Source organism: Colobus angolensis, unplaced genomic scaffold (assembly GCF_000951035.1).
Source record: "Colobus angolensis palliatus isolate OR3802 unplaced genomic scaffold, Cang.pa_1.0 Scaffold327, whole genome shotgun sequence".
Lineage (NCBI taxonomy): Eukaryota > Metazoa > Chordata > Mammalia > Primates > Cercopithecidae > Colobus > Colobus angolensis.
Genome location: NW_012116566.1, coordinates 1,335,651 through 1,356,627, shown reverse-complemented (window position 1 = coordinate 1,356,627; position 20,977 = coordinate 1,335,651). Strand labels below are relative to the sequence as shown.

Below are 20,977 nucleotides of genomic sequence, written 5' to 3'. Positions count from 1 at the left end.
ATTCTGCACAATTACCGTATATTTGAGAAGATTCGACTACAGGCGCCCGCCACCTCGCCCAGCTGGTTTTTTGTATTTTTTAGTAGAGATGGGGTTTCACCGTGTTAGCCAGGATGGTCTCTTGGGTGATATTTTAAAGCGAGAACAGAACAACAAATTCATATCTCAATGGTATCCACATTCTGCACAATTACCGTATATTTGAGAAGATTCTGGGGAATAGAAACATTATTTCAGAAAGAGCAAATGGAAGCAATGAAACAAGGAAATGTAAATTCATGACTGTATGGTTTGTATGTCCAAAATGTGAGGGGTGGCCACTACGCATTATACATCTGTAACAAAAGTTCACATGTGGATGGATGTGGTGGCTCATGCCTGTAACCCCAGCACTTTGGGAGGCCAAGGCAGGCAGATCACCTGAGACCAGGAGTTTGAGACCAGCCTGGCCAACATGGTGAAACCCTGTCTCTACTAAAAATGCAAAAATTAGCCAGGCATGGTGGCTGTTGCCTATAATCCCAGTACTCGAGAAGCTGAGGCAGAATCACTTGAACCCGGGAGGCTGAGGTTGCAGTAAGCTGAGATCGCGGCATTGCACTCTAGCCTGGGTGACAGAGCAAGACTCTGTCTCAAAAAAAAAAAATTCACATGTACCCCATAAATTTGTACAAATATAAAAAATAAAGTATGTAAACAACTAAGAGTTTCTAGTCCACAGATATTGGCAAAAAAGGTTTTTCGAGTAAAATGATTATTCTGGAATTCAAAATCATGTTCCTTCTGGATTCTACAGCCTGTAGAGCTGTGAGCTGTGCAGTCAGACTTGTCAGTAGCAAAGCTGAAATGTTCCCAAGATCCGAGTGGCTAATGAAAACATTGCATTATTTTGTCCAGTGGATGGTCTCAGACATATCTCGCAAATAGGGGATAATGAAATAAAACCAGAGTTACACATGCTGGAACAAGTGACTGAGGCCAAAATGAAACCAAGAATAACTGCAATACAATCTCTTGATTATTTATATATAAGTGGGTGCCTGAATAAAAACATGTTTTGGATATAAAAATTAATTAATTGATTTAATTAAAACAAGTATTTTCAACATTGAGTAGACTGTATGAAGGCTCTTATGGTAATGGATTTTTCATTAATTTGAAATGTTTGCTATTATGGCTCTCAAATCTAAGAAAAGATCGATGTGTTTCCCACCTGTTGCTCAGTAGGGAACCCAGCAACATCAAGCTGTCCTCCATGTTGGCGATGATTTCCGAGGTACTGTCTCCTCGCAAGAGGAGCTCTCCACGGGTTTTAAAGCTGCTGAAGGTGAACGTTTTATTGTCCCATTCATTAATCACTTGCTTCAGCTTTTGCTCAATGTCTCTCTCTTTCACCGCACTGATACAGATGTCCTATCAAAATGGCAAGCTCTCATGTTATTGCATGAAAGTCACATGTCCTTCCTTAACAGTCCAGGTGAAAGACCCTATCTTCACTATTTGCTTCATATATATATCTGTAAACTTTTGTATTTCCAGACCTAAAATGCAATATAATAAATAGAATGTGTATATGCAGATACTGATGCATGAGGAGAGATGGAGATAAAGATAGGACTGAAAAACAGAACTTTAATTTATAAAATTTCCTGGCAAACTTGTCCAGGAAGAAAGATGACAGAAAATATATGGAAATCACTTTTAAATTTTGGAACTTTAATCACTGACTCAAAATTCAATGTATTTCTGATTTACCTCTAAAGCCAAATGAATGCAGCGTGTGAATGAACACAGGTAGCAGAAACCTGATTTCTCCCACGGCTCTGGTCACTTTCCCAGTCTCCACTGCAGCCTCACCCTTCTCCTAGACCATTAGTCAAGCCCTTTCTTTACCCTCATTTCTTCCCACACTATGTTCCCCTCTGTGTGAGCTCATTTACACCTATGAATTCAATCACTTTCATATCTCCAGGCAAGACCCACATCCATTTGCCTACTGAACTTCCCTGCTGAGATGTTTCAAGGAAACCCCAAACACAATCTGTGAAATATCAGACTCATGTCCCTCATCAAGCCCATGATCTTTGCACCTTGTCACCCAATCTGACCCCCTTCCCATGTTCCCCATCTCCATGGTCAGCACCTTCATCCACTTAGTTCTCTCAGCAAAAAAATCTAGAGTTCATCTTTAGCCCTCCCCTTCCTTCTCCTACCATATTCCCTTCATCACCAAATTCTCCTCAAATATCCGTTGATCCTTTCTCTTCTTTCCAGCTTTACTACTTCCCCTCTCATCTAACAGCCATTATGTCTTGCCTGAGCTACTCTTAGAAACTCTCAGTTGGTTTTTCCATCATTCTTCCCTCGTCCTCCTTCAATTCTTTCTCCAAAGATCACTACCAGAGTGATGCTTACAAACGGCCAACCTAATCATGTCAGCCCCTGCTGAAAACACATCTCCCAGATGGTGCCCATTGCTCAATAACATCAGGTAGGCCCACCCCACCTCCCTGGCCTCTGCTATCTCCTCTCTGCCCTGCCTCTGCACCCCCGCCACATGAGCCTTCTTCTGGTTCCTCAAACACACTTCAGATGCTCCATGCATAATGCACGATCTGGCTGGAATGGCCTTCTTTGCCCTTTCCAAGCCCCTCACCCCAATCACACAACCATACTCCCTTCACCCAGCCAGTCCTATACATGCATCCCAGCCCTCCCTAGCTTTATCACCCCCAGATGAGCCAAACTCATCTATCATAGGCTTTCATAGAACAGCATACATTTTATTCAATGGTATTTGCCACAGCTTATAACTATGCCCTTATTTGTATAATTATTTAATAATCTGCGAATGCAGGACTGCATTGTTATATCCTGATACCAAACCTGTCCCATCTTAGGCACAATAAACATTTGTTGAAGGAACTAGTGGCTGAATGCCAGGAGAAGAGTTTCAATTGTCTGAGTGTAGTTTACTGATCCAATATTCCATAACATAGAAATGTTATCACATCAATCCCATGAGACCTTGCAGTCTTCCACCACATCATGCTCTCTGTCAACTGTACCTCTATTTCCTCTTTGTATTTCAGAAGAGGTGCCTCCATGATATTTCTTAACTTAAAATTTTCACTCCTCACATCCAGACTGTGTCCGGTGAGGGTGGTTATCCTTTCCCAGTGCCGCTCCATCATGGCTTTACTGGCCATGTATTCCAGCAGCGGGCAACACTCGCTGAAATCATCAATGATCTTCTTCAGGTCCAAAAAAGCCTGCCAGTGCTTCAAGGCCCGGGGCAGCTTCCGACACCTGTGACAGGAAACCAACATGAAAGGCCATTGAAATATGATCGTAGACAGCACTGGACCAAGCCGGTCTGCTAGTATTTCTATCAAAAGCAGTCTCTTTGAATACCTATCCTATTTTTAAAACCCATGACTTGCAGGCTATCTGCTAATATAATGTAAAGATGACTTTTATATTACAGAAAATTGTCCTCCCCTTTAGAAAAGATTTTTTCCAATCCTTCACAACTATTACCTAGTGAGAGGCATTATTTTAGAGGGTAGAGGTGCTGTTCAAGCTAATTCAATTCTACAAACATATACTGAGAACTTACTAAGCACAAAGCATAGCATAGTGGATCAGGCTGTCAAGTGAAATATACAACAAATAGCTCTCCTTTTTTTTTTCTTTTTTTTTTCTGAGACGGAGTCTAGCGCTATCTCCAGGGTGGAGTGCAGTGGTGCGATCTTGGCTCACTGCAACCTCCACCTCCCAGGTTCAAGTGATTCTCCTGCCTCAGGCTCCCGAGTAGCTGGGATTACAGGTACATGCCACCATGCCCAGCTAATTTTTGTATTTTTAATAGAGATGGGGTTTCACCACGTTGGCCAGGATGGTCTCAATCTCCTGACCTCATGATCTGCCCATCTTGGCCTCCAAAAGTGCTGGGATTACAGGCATGAGCCACCACGCCCAGCTAGGTCTCCATTTTCTTTGGCTTCAACAGCTACAACAATACAGAAAAATCATGGGCCTCTGCTTTTGTTCCAGATGATAATCTAACATTAACTTCAAATGTTTCCTAAGTGCAATATAAATAAAAATCAGCCCCCACCAAGCTTCAGAAAAGCCCCTAACATAATTCATCCTGATAGACAGAATGTGCTTATCTCATTGTCTATGCACAGGAGTAATTAATAAATAACATTTGACAAGAATGATGTCAATGGACAACAACAACGCAGCAAGATGTGCTTTTGAAATAGCTGGGGTGAAAAGAGAACTTGGCTGCCTATCAAAGAAGAAAGCATTTGAAGTTCAATTGCTGGGCATGCTACACACTTAATTTCTTACCTGTTCTGGAATTCCAATAGTTCATTGTTGATTTTTTCAATATTCACCTCTGACCAAAGAATATCATAATAGCTATTTACAGTTTCTATGACACTGTTGTACAGAGTGTATATTTTCTGTAGAAGATTTAGTTGCTTCTTTATTTCAAGAAGCTGAGGATACTGTGTAACTGGCAGGCCAAAAAGCTCCTCTCCTCCAGTATATGTGATGTATTTCCGATAGATATTATCAAATTGGTTCTAATAAAAACACAAGTGAAAATTCATCAAAATGATTTATACATGAACAAACATGCAAATGAAAATATTAGACTGGCAAACAAGCAAGCCAGAGATGTATGATATCTGGGCACATGTAAATAGGAATACTAAGTTGGCATAATTAATTCATAGAAACCACTTCTAATTATAAACCTATAAAATCATATTTTTAATGCAAGTACATACCGTATTCCACAATAGCGCTATCTTACAAAGAAGAAAATATAAGTGTGTTTAAAACACAACAAGGTTTCATTGTTTAGAAAGTCATAGAAACTAAAAAGATTACCTGAAACATAACAAGCCTGTCACTGGCTTCCTGGGGCTTCAAGCCACTAGCCATTGGACCATTCTGAACAAAAAGTTAAAAAAAAATAGAATGAAGTGTTTGCATATAAATTTCATGAACTCAAAGTATTTAAATATTAAAGTTAGATTTCATCCATGATAGGAAACTTAGTTTTTATTTGTTAGAGAAAAAAAAAGAGCCTTAGAAAGTGATTCATTTGGAAATATTTTTCCAGTCTAAAAAAGGCAAATTAATGCCAGAACTTACCTTAGTCAAGAAACTTTTAAGATTAAAAATATGTATTATTCATTTCTTGGGTAACATAGGCAAAAAGGAGTCAATGCCTATTCTATAAAGAAGCACATAGAAAGTCTGCTTTTGAGCTAAATGCTGTCATACAACTCATAGATTTTTATCATTCTAATACGCACTTGTAAAGTGGCCCATAATCTTAACATTCCAATCAGAGTTTCCTACATTAGAAAACCTTAAATATGTGGATTTCTGTGCTTCTTCATCCATGGAGTTGGTACATGGGTCCAATCTTCTAACTTTCTTAATATTGTGGTTTACTGTGCTACTAGTTAATAGGTACAAATTTTACCCTAAACTCTATATATTTCCCTTCCGTAGCACATTATAATTGGGTCTCATTACACAACATATTTACATTAGAAGATTCAGTACTTAAACCCATTTGGATAATGAAAATATGGACTCCATGGGGGCGGGGCTCCATCAGTCTTATCCACTACTGTGTAGTCAGCACCAAGGACAGGGCCCAGCACTTGCTGGGCTCTATATTCTTTGTGGAACCAAGGAACACTGTGGAAAGGAACACAATTATAACTACATCTGAATAGTACTTTTCTACACAAATTTAGAATGCTACCAAACAACTTCAGTACCAGACCAAATTATACAGTGTTCGTACTTTTAAATTTATCATTTTCTGTTGAAATTATTATGTATGAACTCTGATTTGGTTAGGCTTTGTGTCCCCACCCAAATCTCATCTTGAATTGTAATCCCCATAATCTCCATAATCCCCACGTCTCAAGGGAGAGACTAGGTGGAGGTAACTGAATCATGGGAGCGGTTTTTCCCAGGCTGTTCTCTTGATAGTGAGTGGGTTCTCATGAGGTCCGAAGGTTTTATAAGGGGCTCTTCCCCCTTCACTCGGCATTCTCCTCCCTGTTGTCTTGTGAAGAATGTGCCTTGCTTCCCCCTCACCTTCTGCCATGATTGTAAGTTTCCTGAAGCCTCCTCAGCCATGCAAAACTGTGAGTCAATTAAACCTCTCCTTTATAAATTACCCAGTCTCAAGCAGTTCTTTACAGCAGTGTGAAAACAGACTAATACAAACTCTAAGGGGAAAGGATTGTGAAAAGAAAATGTTTTTCTCTCATGCAAATAAAATTCCCATTCCCTTGGAATTCCTAGGAAGTTTCATAGAGTTTTACCCATAATTTTTAGACAACTACATTTCGCATGCTCTATTTACTCATCCCCAAAAATGCACGCAGAGAAAGCCAGAGACATACCAAATCATAGTCCAGATAAAACTGGTGACAATCTTGAAGGAATACCTCCACAGCACTAATAAGCTCTTTCTTGAAACTGGGCTGCAGTGACACTAATTCATTCTGGACTTCGCCAGCACGTGTCAGCAGCTTCTCCCAAGCATAGTGCAGTGTATCAACTTTGTCCATCTCTTCCCTTGCTATTAGAAGTCTGTATCTGTTAAGCAGGGCATAGGATTCCTTAAACAAAAAAAAGAAGAAAAACTTAATTTTGGCCACTCAGATGCATAAATGTACACACAGTCATTTATTAAATGATAAGAATGGAAAATACCAGAATAATAGTGAAACCACCCTGAGAGTTCTGGTTATTCTACCTTAAACTGCAAGAGGTTAACTGAGCAGCTGAGCTGTTCAGCTTTAGTTTCCTCATCTATAAAATGGGAAAATCTTCTGGCTGCTTCAGAGGATCTTTGAGAGTATTGAAAAATATCATTTTAAATGCTTTTTGAAAACGATAAACCATTAGATACATAAAAGATATTTTGACTTAGGTCCCCAAATTGTATTGGATGACTACAAAATTACATCAAGTAAATGAAAGGCAAAATAATTTAACTTCTAATATTGGAATAACAAAATAAATCAGGGTTTTAACTCTGTCTTATTTCACATGATTGATAAGAGGTTCCAATAGTAAGACACACGGGAGGGTTCTTGAATCAGAGCCTTCAGCATGGAAAATCCTGGATGGCTTTCTTCGCTAAAAGATTAAAATGAGGCTAAGGTTGGTTTTCAGAAGAAAGAATTTTCTCTAAATAGCCCTAGTCTCTTCTCCCAACATTACTCCACCCCATAGAGGTGGAATGAGTGCCTGATTGTTAATTTGAGGCAAAAAGAATTGTTGATTTGAGCAAGCATAGCCCAGCGCCTTTCTCTCTCTTCCCACCCTCTCTGTGGAGGCATGCCTGTGGTCTGCACCTCAGTTCCATAAACTGGATCAGGGCAATACAAAGACCTACAGCTTTCCAACACTGTCTCTGATGGATGAGGATGTATAATAATCATGGAATTTAGTATTCACTATCTTATAACGTGTGTGTGTTTGGGGGTATGGAAGGGAGGGGAATAACTGGAGTAATACACTAAATTATGTCTTCCAAATAACTTCCATCAGGTATAAAGGTGATGTTTTGATCTTGTCTACTTGATTCTACTTTTATTCTTAATTCCCAGGTGGGAGAAAACAGGATTGTCAGTTATTGTACCTCCTCTTCATACTCAAGGGTCTCGCCTGATCCTGCACAAAGAAAGGTCTCTATGCCTTGATGTTTCAATCCAAGGAGAGCAGGATGGACCATGTGATCCCCCTGGCCCAGCACAGCAGAAGTGAAAACGTGTAGTAGTGTGTACAATTTTCAGGGTAATGTGAAATTTTTCAAAATTCAAACAGGGATGCAGAAAATGGGAGACTAGAGTCTGACCTGGACCATCAGAGTATAAGTACAGACATTCCAATTACGGTGCGATGAAAAGATGATGCTCTTACAACTGGAGTTTTTTTAATTCTACAATTTACTAGTCTCATTTAAAAATAACAAATATAGTGACCCATTTCTGATAAGACATTTTCATCTGGAGGTTAACACCACTCCCCAACTCCACAGAGCCACCATGGCTGAGAAGTTCTTTTCCTTAATGTCTCCACTCTTGGGTATTTGCCAACAATCACAAGTGGCAAATATGATTTAAAAACATGCACCATCAATTCTGATTATGAAAAGTTATTAATGATATTAATAGTTCACACTCATGTCATCTCTAATAATATAAGTATTACAAGATGAATAAAAAATGGACTTCAAAATTGCACACTCATACACAGACATGAAAAGAAGATGGAAAGAAATATACCAACACCTTGGTATGTACTTGATTGATAAGATTATGGTAATTTTGAAATTTTATTTTATACTTTTGTGTTTTCTGATTTTTCTGCAATGCTATTTTTTAATTAGGGAAAAAATAGTTTTTTTTTTTAAGAAAAGGGCTGCTGCTAAGTGCTAAGAGTGATTTTGCTGGTGGCTTAACATGAGATTTCTAAGGAGACTCCTTAGAAAGAGATGATGTTTACTCAAGTGAATCTATTTAAGGATGTCTGCTTGTAAAGCAATTAACTGTCTTTTTTGCCACTGCTTAAATTACACTATGTATGTTGATAATGTTATAATTAATAAGTCAATAAAAGCAGACTTCATTGCAAAAAAAAGACATTTTCATCTGGAAAAGATAGTATGATACGGTATACAAATAAAAGTGATGTGCAACACTGATCAAATTATGTAACTTCTTTGACCCTCAGTGTCCTTATGTGAGTAGGAGCAATAGTAAGGCTGAAATGAGTTAATGCTTACATGGACATTGTTAGTGCCCTATCCAGGTCCTGATTACCAGCTGGTATTCCCATCCCCGACTACTGAGAATGCTGGCTATCAGGACTGCAGCTGTCCACTTCCCTGGAAGATTTTCCTCAGCTGAATGGAAGCCTTCTCATGGGGAGGTTATAGCCAATTTCCCACTGACTTAGGAGTAGAAAGGGTAGTCTCCTTTGCATGAAGGAGGGCCCAACTCAATAGATGTTGTAGAGCGCCCATGGGATCATTCTGAAGTTAGTCCATAGCTGATCGGCTTCCTTTCCTGATTCCCTCGCTCCCCTTCTTTAGTGAACACTCATCAATAAATCACTTGCACAGAAATCTTTATCTCAGGCTCTGCTTTGAAGGACCTTAGGTGACATGTGAAGGCGAGAACTGGTCCATGGAAGGCAAGCTATAGGGGTTTGGTATCATCAACAATATTGAAAGTATTGTCTCAGTTTAGCAACCACTTAGTAACTTCACTCCAGACCCAGTCAATATTTCAGCTAATAGCATCGAACATGTAGAAATATTTCCATAATGAACAAATGATCATTAGTTACCTCAATAGGTCCTACTTGAAAGTCAATGGAGATTTGCTGCTGCCTTATTTCTTTCAGTGCTGCCATTGCAATCCGAATATCGTCTAGGTCCTTAATTGGACGATTTAGTTTCTTATTGAATTCTTCAATAAGCATAAAAATGTTTTCCATCTCACTCCGGTATTTTTTGTTACAGTGGCGTCCAATGACAACCATCCAGGCCTTTGTCTCAGCAGTCAGGGCGAACTTCAAATCAGCTGTAAAAACCCAAATATCTACAGTTCAGTTTTAAAAACTCGAACCGGTACGAAAAGTCAAAATGTCGCTGTTCTCCAGTAGTAAATACATTACAGTGTATAGCCCTCTAGCCCATAAAAAAAATTGAGCTAGAAAAAAATCATAATTTTTCCTAGTCATTATATATTCATTCATTTTATAAAGTTTGCTTTTACAACAATTCAACACACATGTCAAATTGCTTTTTTTTTTAAAAGCACATATCAGAACCCTCTAGGATAATCCTCAAATGTTTGTTATTGTTGCTTATTAAATAAAGGGTAAATTCTAATTCAAAGCATAACACACATCTTTCTCTGACTTAGCCTTTTTTTTCAAGGTTTAGCAGCAAAGTGTTCAAAATAGTCCAGAATCAATAATTATGCAGAAGGAAATTTTTTAAAAATCTACAAATTGTTCTTAAAGCTTGAGACCCATAAAGTCAGTCTTTAAGACAGGTAGAACTCTCTGGGATACTAACCTAGGTAAAGGGACAGAACAATGCTGGCTAATTGATATAACTATATGAAAGAAAATGAACCAACCTGTGTACAGAGCAATGGGACCCACACAGATACATTCAGGCTCAGCATTAATTTCCTGCTCTAGGTTTTGGAAATAGAGGATCTGGGACTCAAATTCAGAGAGCAGGGGGCTCTGTGTAATAAATGTCTTAATGGCTTCTTCTTTCCCCTTTTGCCAAATATGATTGTAGCGTTTGAAGCAATCCATGGATGTAATAACTTCCTGAATGCAAATAGCAACAGATTTATGTTAAGAAGGAAGAACCTGGAATGGCACAATGATATAAGTGAATATTTGCCAACTGCTGGTGGTTCCTATGGATTTATTAAAATGTTGAGTGAACTGTGTGATTATCTGGAAATGCCAAAGAACTGAACTGGGACTATATACAACAGTGTGGGCAGTGGCCCAGGGCTAGTAACAGTTTCACTGTTATCATCCCTAGCCAAATGGAAGAGGGGCAGTTTCTAGAAACTAGAAGAGAGTCCTTGAAGATGCTGTGGACAGGGCCCTCTTGCTTGGAGCTGGGCTTTAGGTCAAAAACCACAGCTCAAGGTCCCACTACAGGGAGGGTGCCATGGAAGACATCCTCTGAGGTCATTCTCCTCTGTCCCCGCTCCCCTCAGATCGCCTCAAAGCTTCTTCATTGACTGAACCCACTGGAAGCCTCAATGGGAATCTACCGACATGTTGCCTAAGGTCAGAAAGGTGGAGGGGGTGGAGATTAGATCTTAGGGGCATGAAGGACAAACAGAACATAGCCAACACCACTCCAATGAGAGATTGCCTGGAATCACATAAAACGTATAAATTCATATAACAAGAATTGACATCTGAACAATACTGCATCTTACCAACCAGGAACACAGTGCATGTTTCCATATCTTGTCATCTTTTTCAAAAATTTCTTATTAAGTTTTAGGGTAATCTTCATAGAGACCCCAGATACTTCTTATTACACATGTTTCTAGGTATTTTCCAATGATGTTGTCACTGTAAACAAGATCTTTTCCACTATTATTATAACGGGCTATGAATGGCATATACATTTTTAAAAATTTATTTGTAAATGAACAGTCTAGTTTGCTAACCAAGTATGCATCTGTAAAGATGAAAAGACTCTCTGGCAATTGGTAAATAGGGGATAGTGTTGATCTAATGCAGAGGTCATGTTTTCAAATGCTATTTTTCCCAGCAAAACAAATGCTACTGCTTTGTACCAGCTAAAGCAGCAAGCCACAGAGGAGTACAGCCCTGTGTGCCACGCCCCCTCCATCACTTCTTCCTTTTGGACTGATTTTGCTACCACTTGTCTTAAGAATATCTTTGCATATTGTTTTCATTCGTAAGTTAGTGCTTAAAAAGTGTTTTCTCGTGGACATAGAGAGCAGAATAATAGATAATAGAGACTCAGAAGAGTCAGATTTCTCATCAGCTTCAGAAGGGAGGGTGATGAGAAATTCTCTAGTAGATACAATGTACATTATTTGGGTGATGGATACCCTAAAATCCCAGACTTGGTCACTATGCAATCTATGCATGTAACACAATTGCACATGTATCCCATAAACGTGTACAAATAAAAATAGATAAATAAATAAATACCAATCAAAGCAGAAAGAACAAGAAAGAAAGAAAGAATGAATGCAGAGTTTGGCCTGTTTTTTGCAAAGTTTAGCTTTGCTTCTATGCTCCACAACCTCAACTGTTCCTTTTCCCACTTCTACCAAGCTTCTTTCATTTTTTATAGTAAAGTTCTGTAATTACTATAGCGTTATTAAATGTGTGAATATTTTACTATGATTGTTACTGTTAATATTTTACTATGATTATTATTGTTTTTATTACTACTCTGGTTACAGATTGCATAGATTTTGTGTCTGCCTCAATCTTGTTTTTCTCATAATCCCTATTATTTAATATTAAATATGCAACTTCTCAAAACAGGATGATTTTCAGGAACATGTTTATTGTATTCTATGAAAAAATCATATAATTATCTTTCCATTGATGACTAACTTAACTCTTATTGGGCCACAATTTCTTTTTCAGATTAGCCTCTTGGATGTACTTGGTAGACAACTGTATCATCTACAAATAACTAAAATTTTGTCTTTTCTATTTAATTTTGTTGTTGTTGTTTATTTTTGTAGAGACAAGATCTCAGTGTGTTACCCAAGCTGGTCTCAAACTCCCAGCTTCAAGTGATCCTCTCATCTCGACCTTCTAAAGTGCTGAGATTACAAACATGAGCCACTGTGCCTAGCCAAAAAATTTGTCTCTTCGTTTCTAATTCCTTTGTGAATCAAGTTTTTCCACTGCCTTATATTATAATTTCAGAGTCACATCTGCATGAAAAATAAATTTAACTGATAAAGAATAACAAATGCAATTATTTGAAATAATTGAGCATTACAGGATTCTAAATGGTCTGATTATTTTAAGTAAATTGCACCAATCTGCACCAAACCAAGAAGCAGTTCCACTCCAACTCCCTCAGAGCCTCAGGTTTAATGGATGTTGATACTTCCCATCCATTAAAATGCAGAAGGCTAAACCTATCACTGCCTGTCCCAACCACAAATGATTCGTTTGCATGAACTGAAGTGTTCAGCATGTAGACATAATTACATATGTATGATGGTTCGAAGAATTAATTACAGATTATTGAAGATTCCCAGAAATGGGTAGAAGTTCCAGAATCTGGAGCTCTCTCAACACCCAAGCTTATAATATTCAGGATATACCCTAACTAAATATGTTGGAGGGTATTCTTTTATATTAAAGTGTTTGTCTTTATTAAATTGGAAGTTTTTCACATGGAGTTGTAACCTAGACCCCGAAAGGAAAATGACCTCAATAGGAAAATTAGACGAACTACACATGTAGAGTTGTTCTGATTATGTAACCAAGGTTATTTTGATTGTTTGGTCCAGCTCAACTTTTTTTTGTTTGTTTGTTTTGAGATGGAGTCCCATTCTGTCACCCAGGCTAGAGTGCAGTGGTACCATCTCAGCTCACTGCAACCTCTGCCTTGTGGGTTCAAGCAATTCTTATGCCTCAGCCTCATGAGTAGCTGGGATTACAGATATCCACCATGAGGACCTGGCTAATTTTTGTGTTTTCAGTAGAGACAGAGTTTTGCCATGTTGGCCAGGCTGGTCTCAAACTCCCAGCCTCAAGTGATCCCCAAACTTGGCCTCTCAAAGTGCTGAGATTATAGGCCTGGGCCACCACACCCAGCCTCAGCTCATCTTTTCAAGCCAGGTTGTGTTATAAGTTGATGACCAACCTATGGGCACACTAAAGGCAGGTTGGGTTTACATTCTAATCCAATCAGCTATAGCAACAGGAAAGGGGCAGGAATCATAGGATTTTCTGTGGTTGAGGCAGAATCATTCAGAAAGGTCTATGGCTGTAAAGGGCTGGCTATAGCTAATACTATGACTAAGAGTACATATATTCTCCCAGAAACAATTTGGCTACCCTATAAATCTGGAGTAAGTTCTTCAAGTTGTTATAAATGCCAACCTTTTCTGCTATTTTAAGAAAATTAATATCTGAGCATTTCCTTCATATAATGTAAAAGTAAATGCAATAAAAGTCACACAGAGGCCGGGCGCGGTGGCTCATGCCCGTAATCCCAGTACTTTGGGAGTCCAAGGCAGGTGGATCACCTGAGGTCAGGAGTTCGAGACCAGCTTGACCAACATGGCAAAACCTTGTCTCTGCTAAAAATACAAAATTAGCAAAGAGTGTGGTGGCACACGCCTCTAATCCCAGCTACTCAGGAGGCTGAGACAGGAGAATCGCTTGAACCTGGGATGCAGACGTTGCAGTGAGCCAAGACTGTACCATTGCACTCTAGCCTAGGCAATGAGAGTGAAACTTCTTCTCAAAAAAAAGACACAGAGATAAGTATTTTATTGCCAGCACTGTGTGTTAATTTTAACTATGATTTCTTACTCGTGGATTTTCATAATAGCAGTTGATCATACTAGAGAAACTAGTGGATCTTATTGCTGATTTATTTTATTTTATTTTCTAGGAATACTGAGATACTTGAAAATATTTCTGAATATTTATTGTTATCATGGAATACTTTGCTTATCATTCAGTATAGAGTTTAATAATCTAAGTACTAGATAAATATTTATTGAGTTATATGAATACTGTCCCTAGGGGAAAATTAAATACAGGACCTTCGATATATTAAGAAAGGAAAATTAAAAGTGAATAAATGCAAAAGATTTCCAGTTCCCTTGGGAACACATTAAAACTAAACTTCATAATATTTCCTCACATTGTTACAGCAATGGTAGCTTTTCAGAGTGCTTTCAGATGAATGTAGTTCATTGTATCAAAACTGAGGAATAGAAAAATGCACTTACTGAACTATTCCTTACACACTGGGAAACATTATTAACAAGTCAACAAGTCCTACTGGCCATGTGAATTAGAAGAGTTTTTTTTAAAAAAAAAAAAAAAGATGACTTCAGGGTTTTAAATCCTTTTGTCTGTAAAATAGATTTGCGTGAACAAAAAAGGGGAAGTTGAGAGGAGATTATGTTGAAAGAAAAAATTGCCTTGAATGTACATTCATTTCCAGTTCAAGTTTGTACTGATAGTACTAATATCTTCTTTATTCTCAGTTTCATCTAATTTCTATGTGGCAATATAAATAAATTTTTATCTGGTATTTTATAACATTTGCCTGACTACTCAAATGTGAAAAAATGACTACAAACCTTATTCTGTTTCAAATATGTTAGTATCATTGGTTCTTCGAAGGTGAATTATAACAACAGTCTGACTTGTAGTTTGGAACATTTTAGATTTTTTTAAGTTAGATTCATTTGTATTAAAAGAAGACATTAAAGGCATTAAACAAAACACAGTATGAGAGTAGGAATAATTTTCTTTCACCTTGCAATCTAGAATGAAAGATCTTCAGTTAGATAAACATTTGCTGAGCACACACAAGATGCCATTAGCTGCCCCCAGAAAGTACAGTGGGTGAGACCCAGGCTACATACAGAACAACCTTGTGATGATCACCTTCACACAAGTGCATGTTGCAAAGTAAAAGGTCCGGCTGCCAGACCCTCTTGACATACCTTTCTGGTGGAGTTGATAATTGTGCTAAGCACAGAAACTAATTTTACAATCTCTTTGTTTTCAGAAACATTCTTATAATAGTTCTTGGTTTGCACGGGAATGGGTAAATTTACAGATGCTATCTCCAAGGTATCTAAAAAGAAAAAAAGAAGAGAAAACTTTACACTACTAGCACAAGATATACTTTTAGAAGATGAGGATATTTCTGTAATAGTAAAGCAAGGACTTCTGAAAATCTTCTCCTTTATAAAAGCAATGAAAATAATGGAAAGAATTGTCAATGTCAACTTCTCAGGACTCTGTAAATTAATCAAAGCTTGCAATAATTCAGAGAGTGTTTATTCAAGAACAATGCTGAATCTTGGTAACAACAGCAAGTTTTGTGGTGTTTTGACTTGCTCTAGTCCCACTGCTGCTCTCTGGCTATAGGGTAGCCGGGTAGCCTTGAAAAACAGCAGCCTTACAACCATTACTGGAGGGGGAAAAAAAGCCCACCAGTAGCCTAGCAGTCCCTGGAAGGGCCAGCCTGGGCTTGGAGCTCCTTAGGGACCTCCATAGAATTCTCACTCTTTGAGCTGTCTGGGAGTTCCCTGGAAAAGCCTTGTTCAAATAGTTTATTTTTATTCGACCTGATTCAGAACTCTCTGAGAAAAAAAGTCCTATCCCCAAGGCATTTGTCAAAAGACTATCAGCAACAATTGCTTAACTTCACAGCTGCCTGAGGCAATGATATTAGTTGGGGGCAAATAAGAGATTGGCCAAAGAGATTAAAAATCTGAGGAATGAGAAGAATGAAGTCAGTAACATGGCTGAATAAGAAGGTCCTGGCTCTCCTTCCACCCATGGACACACCCAACACACATCTATTCTCAGATCAGTTCCATCTGAGAGAAAGTCAGAGACCTATGAAGAGACTCCTACTTATGTTATAACCAAAAACACATCCACATCAAATGGGCAGGAAAAGTAGAGACACACTTGGACATGGATCCTGCCCTGGGCACTGAACCAGAGAATTGGGAAAGAAATCTGCAACACACAGCTTCTCTCTGTGGAAATGAGACTTTGGACCTTACATGTATCACCATAACTCTTAAGGTTCCCCATGGCTCTTAATTCACCAGCTCTGAGAGTGGAGTGGATTAGACACACAAGAGTCTCTCTAGACCACAAGAAAAAAGTGAGGGCTTCACACAGGCATGAAGCACTTACGGAGGCTTCATTCCGTGGAAGTTGTGCAGAAATGGGGCTTTAAAACCATGGGCCCTTGTTTCTCCCTCACATCAAATGCTCCAACATTTACAGCTTCCACCCAAGGGACTACATTCTAAAACTCCCATCTCTGGGAGCAGATGGGACTGGCATTTGTGTCTCTCTAGACCACAGGAAGAAGCGGCCATTTAATATGAGCACACAAGCACTTCAACAGGCTTTGTCCCCCAGGAGCAGTGCAGAGAAGGGGCTTAAAAAACACAGGTTTCTGCTTCTGTCCAGAAGGGGTTAATGCTAGGTACTGAGTGCCCCAACTTCTGCAGCCACCTCCCAAAGGACTCAATCCTAAACCTCTTAGCTACTTGAAGAAAGGGCATTAGGCATACGTGAATTTCCCTAGATCACAAAACCGAAAGGAAGTTTAAATGGACATGGAAACACTACCAGGTGCTACAACCCCTCAGAACAGTGCAGAAAAGGATCAAGAATGTGCAGCTTCCATTTTCTTTCTGGGAAGGGGCTTCTGGCACACCCCCTAGTGGCTACTTGATGGCCTGGCTTCTAAAAAACCGTACATCAGAGAGCTAATGAGGCAAACAAACAGGACCCCTCCAGCAGCTGGAGCCAGAGCTCAGACTTCATGAGTTTTCCCTCTGGCTCACCTAGTGATAAGCCTAGGCCTAGACATTCTTTCTGGAAGGAGTTATGACATGCACCAAGTGCCATAACTTCTATAGCTCCTACCCAAAGGACTGTCTCTTTAAGGATCTAGCTAGCTCTGGGAGTCAGTGGGTCTTTGCACTTTTGAGTAGCCATAGACCATGGAAAACAAAGAGGTGGATGTACAACGAGCCAATTTCCATCACTTACCTCCCCAGAATCAGATGATGCAGGCTGAACATGATTGCAGGCATTTGCCACAGATCCTCTCTCTGGCTTAACGCAGAGAACTGAAGATAAATGCCTGTGCTCAGCTTCACGATGAAGACAGGAAAAATTGGAGCATGCATTCAACATGCCAACATTTCCAGCTACATCTAGAGAATCTGGCTCCTACCTTACCAATCTTAGGGGTACTGACAGGACATATCATATCCGAACCTCTAGGGTAGGGGAGACAAAAAACAGAGAAAGCAGTCTGGACAAACACTAAGATTAGAGAGGTATCTTGAAATCTCTGGCTAGTCAAAGTAGTGAGATCCGCCCACATGAGGTCAGTCTGACAAGACTGAAAGAGGTAGCTGTCTTTTATAATACACAGAAACCAACACAGAGGGTCAAAGAAAATGAACAAAAACAGGGAAATGCAGTTAAAATAAATCTCCAGAAACTGTTCTGCGTGAAGTGGACATATGTGATTTATCTGACATGGAATTCAAAATGCAGATGCTCCTTGACCTATGATGAGGTTACATCCCAATAAATCCATCATAAGTCAAAAATGCACTTAATACCCTAGTAAGCCTATTATAAAGTGAAAAAATTGGAAGTCAAACTATTCTAAGTACAGATGCTCCTTGACTTACTATAAAGTTACATCCTGATAACCCCATTAAAGTCAAAAAGAATGTGAAGCCAAACCACTGTAAGTCAGGGACCATCTGTAACATTCATAAAGATCCTCACCAACATCAAGACAGAAATACAAAAACAAACTGAGAACTTCAACGAAGACAGAAAGCAAAAAAAGCACCAAACAGCAAATATAGAACTAAAGAATGCTATAACTGAACACAAAAATTTAATAGTTTCCACAGAAGACTAGATCAAGCAGAAGGAAAAAAAAATCAGTGAATTCAAAGAGAGGTCACTGAAAAATCATCCAATCTGAGGAGCAAGAAATAAAAAGAATGAAAAAGAATGAAGATATCTTAACAGACTTATGGGACATCATCAAGAGGAACAACTTATGAATTACTGGCTCGCCAGAAAGAGAAAAGAAAGAGAGAGGAAACACACTCAGTGAAATAATGGCAAAAACTTCCAGGCCTGGGGGAGGAAATAGAAAGCCAGCTCCAGGAAGCCCAAAGAACATTAAATAAGATTAATTCAAAAACACTCACACCAAGACACATTACAATGAAATTGTCAATAGCTAAAGATAAAGAAAGAGTTCATGTTGAAAGTAGCAAGGGAAAAGTGTTTCATTGTATGTAAGAGAACATTCATAAGACTATCAGTAGATTTCTTAGCAGAAGCCTTGCAGGTTAGAAGGGAGTGAAGTGATATATTCAAAATACTGAAATAAAGTAACTGCTAAGAATACTGTATCCAGCAATAATATCTTTCAAAAACAAAGGGATGGTATAAACTTTATCATACAAACAAAAGCTGAGAGAGTTTATCACCACAAGACCCACCTTACAGGAAATGCTAAATGGAGATTAAGCTGAAGGAAGAAGATATTTATTAGTAACATGAAAACATATGAAAATATAATACTCACTGATAAAAGTAAGTATATTGGCAAATCCAAAACACTCCAGTACTGTAATGGTGGTGGGTAAATCATTAATATTTCCAGTAAAAAAGTTAAGAGGCAAAACTACTAAAAACAACTAGAGCTACACAAATTTATTAAGGGATACAAATTATAAGAAGATGTAAAGTGTGACATCAAAAAATTTAAAATGTGTAAAGTGGGGAGTAAAAGTATATAATTTGTATATGCAATCAAAATTAAGTTGTTACCAACTTAAAATAGCCTATAATAAGTATAACATGTTTTATGTAAGCCTCAGGGTAAACACAAAACAAAAGGCTACAACAGATACACAAAAGAAAAAAAAAGAAAAGATCCAAAATATATCACTATAGAAAGCTATCAAACCGCAAAGGAAAAAAGAAACAAAAGATCTACAAAACAACCAGAAAACAATTAACAAAAAGGCAAGAGTAAGTCTGTACCTATCAACAATTACTTTGAACGTAAATGTATTAAATATGCCAATCAAAAAGCATAGAGTAGCCAAATGGATTAAAAGACCACAAAAAGACCCAACTATACGCTGCTTACAAGAGACTCATTCCACCTTAAAGTTCACTCATAGACTGAAAGTGAAGGGATGAAAAAATATAGTTCATATAAATGAAAACACAAAATAGACTTCAGATCAAAAAGCGTAAAAAGAAACAAAGATCATCATATAATAATAAGGGAATAAATTTTTCAAAATGATATTATAATTGTAAATACATATACACCCAACATTGGAACATCTAACTACATAAAGCAAATATTAAGAGATCTGAAGAGAGACACAGACTAGATAGAACACAATAATGGTAGGGGATTTTAATACCTTACTTTCATGATTGAACACATCATCTAAACAGAAAATCGATAAAGAAATACTAGACTTGAACTACACTTTAGACCAAATATACCTAACAGACAGAATATTCCATCTAACAGAAACAGAATATACATTCTTCTAGAGTGCATACAGAACACTCTCTATGATGGATCATATGTTAGACCACAAAACAAGTCTTCCTTAACAAACTTAAGATCAAATTATAACAAGTATCTTTTCCAAACCAATTGTGTGAAACTAGAAATCAATCAGGAAAAAAATCCAACAGGAAAAATCATGCAAATGTTTTAAATATGTGAAAATAAAACAATATGCTTCTAAAAAAACTTCTCAAATCAGATCAAAGAAGTAATTAAATGAGAAATTTTTAAACATCCTGAGACAAATGAGAATGGAAACATGACATACCAAAACTTACTGGATTCAGCAAAAGCAGTTCTAAGAGGAAACAGTATAGCAAAATGAACAGCTAAGTCAAAAAAAGGAGCGAGATCTCAAATACATAACCTAACATTACAACTCAAAGAACTAGAGAAAGAAGAACAAACAAGCCCAAAGTTAGCAGAAGGGAGGAGATAAAGATAAGAGCATAAACAAATGAAATAGAGACTAGAAAGACAATAGAAAAAATCAGTGAAGCGAAAAGTTGTTTTTCTGAAAAGCTACACAAAATTGGCAAATCCTTAGCTAGGCTAAGTAAAAAAGAGGACTCAAGTAAATAAAATCACAAATGAAAGGAGATATTACTACTGATAACCCAAAAATACAAATTATCATTAGAATGCTAAGAACAATTTTGTGCCAACCTAGAAGAAATGAATAAATTCCTAGAAACATATAATTAACCTACCAAGATGGAATCAATAAGAAATTGAAAATCTGAACAGACCAATAGTAAGAAAAAAGATCAAATCAGTAATTTAAAGTCTACCATCAAAAAAAGCCTACCACCAGACAGTTGCACAGCTAAACTCTACCAAACATTCAAAGAACTAATACCAATACTTCTCTAGCACTTCAAAAAATTAAAGAGAAGGGAATACTTCCAAACTCATTTTACAAGGCCAGCATTACCCTGATACCAAAGCTAGTCACACACACTACAATTTTTAAAATCGGCAGGCCAATATCACTGGTGG

General features: G+C 38.0%; 1 protein-coding gene across 1 annotated transcript in view; it reads right to left on the bottom strand.

Moving 5' to 3' along the window:
- The window catches only part of DNAH5 (dynein, axonemal, heavy chain 5), a 252,270-nt gene that overhangs the window by 169,543 nt on the left and 61,750 nt on the right, over positions 1–20,977 (bottom strand). Inside the window, exons 22-29 of the mRNA XM_011951766.1 lie at positions 15,309–15,442; positions 10,212–10,413; positions 9,412–9,647; positions 6,453–6,671; positions 4,909–4,971; positions 4,360–4,598; positions 3,069–3,309; positions 1,214–1,413 (exon numbers count right to left, since the gene is read on the bottom strand). Of these exons, the coding sequence (XP_011807156.1) occupies positions 1,214–1,413; positions 3,069–3,309; positions 4,360–4,598; positions 4,909–4,971; positions 6,453–6,671; positions 9,412–9,647; positions 10,212–10,413; positions 15,309–15,442 (1,534 nt within the window). The remainder of the gene's footprint in view (positions 1–1,213; positions 1,414–3,068; positions 3,310–4,359; positions 4,599–4,908; positions 4,972–6,452; positions 6,672–9,411; positions 9,648–10,211; positions 10,414–15,308; positions 15,443–20,977) is intronic.